This window comes from Ciona intestinalis, unplaced genomic scaffold, assembly GCF_000224145.3.
Source record: "Ciona intestinalis unplaced genomic scaffold, KH HT000425.1, whole genome shotgun sequence".
Lineage (NCBI taxonomy): Eukaryota > Metazoa > Chordata > Ascidiacea > Phlebobranchia > Cionidae > Ciona > Ciona intestinalis.
In genome coordinates this window covers 1-2,174 of record NW_004190746.1, presented here as the reverse complement: position 1 = coordinate 2,174, position 2,174 = coordinate 1, and the positions used below count along the sequence as shown (strand labels likewise).

General features: G+C 35.6%; 2 protein-coding genes across 2 annotated transcripts in view; both read right to left on the bottom strand.

Moving 5' to 3' along the window:
• The window catches only part of ci-arfgap-2 (zinc finger protein ArfGAP-2), a 3,675-nt gene extending 2,819 nt beyond the window's left edge, over positions 1–856 (bottom strand). Inside the window, 1 exon segment of the mRNA NM_001128112.1 lies at positions 620–856. Coding sequence (NP_001121584.1) covers positions 620–737 — 118 coding nt within the window. The 5' untranslated portion in view covers positions 738–856.
• A 203-nt stretch (positions 857–1,059) lies between these two features.
• On the bottom strand, positions 1,060–2,126 carry LOC100182808 (serine/threonine-protein kinase Sgk3; the record flags this gene model as incomplete). Its single annotated transcript, XM_002125713.5, is given in 6 exon segments — positions 1,060–1,240; positions 1,472–1,552; positions 1,609–1,698; positions 1,753–1,803; positions 1,861–1,968; positions 2,031–2,126. Coding segments are annotated over 6 exon segments (513 nt in total), but the record flags the coding sequence as incomplete, so codon positions are not given.
• Positions 2,127–2,174: the final 48 nt, after the last annotated feature.

Below are 2,174 nucleotides of genomic sequence, written 5' to 3'. Positions count from 1 at the left end.
TAATACTGCCGCTGGTGACCAGTGAAAATTTTAGTCTTAAAATGTTCCTTGCGTCTTCCTAATGCCCGCTGAATAATAAAAACTAACAAATTACGTAATCTGTAACGTATAAATCAAAAGTGGCAATAAGCATTCTATGACGTAATAATCTAACCTTTGACGGCTTGTGTGGAAATACGGTGACGCAGCATGTTTTTCGCACATTTTTAAAGTTAATTTTTGAAACGAACGCCCAAGTTTTTTTTAAATTATACAGCAAGTATCAGGGAGACTTAAGGAACATTTTGAGACCAAAATTTTCACTGGTCACCAGCGGCAGTATTACCGTGATGTGTAATGTAGACAATAGAACATACTGTAAAATATAATGGTGGAGAATCCTCCATTATGGGGGCAAAGGGGTTAGTGGTTATTGCAGAGGGAGGATTCTTCACTATAACTCTCATTTATTCTTAAAATACAAGAACAAACGTCATATTTAATAGCATAACAAAAAAAAAAGATAATTAACAGTAAAACGACAATCTTAATAACACAAAAATTAAATAAAAGAACGTTGATGAAACACAGTAAAGAATTTGATTTAAATTATTGATTAAACCAACTCAATATAAATCACCTTTTGCCAAACAATCCGCACAAAATTTATTTTCTTCTTTCGCGAGAAACTTTGCCAAAATATTTTTGTGTCTTTCGTTTTGATTTGTTTGTTTTTCCCTCTCTGCTCTCGTGGACATGACGTTAGTTTAAATATTTTGGATTCAAATTAACAAACTGCCGAATTAACCTAACTAACAAAAACCTAAAATCTTTAACAATTTTTCGGCGGAAGTTTTAACTATGACGTCACAGCCACATATTCCGCGTCACAAGAGGATTTTCTCCTACGGTGTTTTCGACACGAAGTCGATTCGGCAAAACATAGAAAACTTATATTTCCGAAATCTTCTAAATTTTTTATTTTACATATTTTACATTTAGTTCAATTAAAAGGATGATTAAATTAAAATCTTTTTTAAAGAAAATCTTGATTTAAATTGCACTTGATGAATCACAATATTGCTGATCAAAATGTTTCTCAGTAAAACGACCAACTTATGGCCACGTGGGTAAAACGGTAAGAATAAGTGCATTATGACACGGGGTAAAAAAGTTATGACGATAAAAAAGTATCTTCTGCTGGTGGGGCGTATGAGAAGCCGATAAAAGCGTCATCTACTTCCGACACGCTTGCCATCACCTGTCAATCAAAATATATCAACAACGATCGCACCCACCAAGTATAACCCTCATAATTTAAACAAACCCTTGGTGGCCACTGGGTTGGAGTAATTGTCATTAAGTGCCCATAAACACCACAATAGTAGCCGTGTGTTATCGTTACTTCCAGAGTCAACACAACGTTGGTAAAAACGTAATGTTTACGCGATAACTTGTCTCCCCTACTACTATTCCCTTCAACTTCACCCACCTTATCGGAACCCCTCAACGATCGCGACACGGGTTCACGAACAAACTCTGGGTCAACGTGTTTCAAATCCTCAGGTCCTGCCTGTCAATCAAACATAGTAAATAAACATTGATGACAACCTAACCCCGCCAACATACCACATTCGGATTATATGGAGGTTGAATTCGTTTGTTTTCAAGATCCAACCAATTTATTGAAGAAAAAAATCCGTGTTTTTGTATGTCCGCCTGGAAACAATTATATATATTATTTCTATCTAAGAAATAATAAAAATAACATACCAGATCAGCTTCACCAGATCCAAGTCTTAACTGAGGTTTCTTCTGCAATAACTACGAACGATACATTAGTTACAACCCAACATAGGTATTGTTGTATATTATACTTACAACTTCTAATATATTTCTCCCAGCAGCTGATACAGTGGGCCGTAGTTTGAGTGGTTTGTATAAAATATTCTCGTACATTTCATGAGTATCGCGACTATAGAATGGTGGCTGGGATAAAATAGCGATTGTGGTAAAACATCCATTGTTACACGTTAGTAAATTCTACTCACCAAGCCATAAAGCATCTCAAACAACACGGCACCAAGACACCACCAATCAACTGACTTGGTGTACGGCTGTTTCTTTAGAACTTCCGGAGCTAAATACTACGAGAACAATTGTTATTGTTTGAAACAATGCCATTATGACATCAC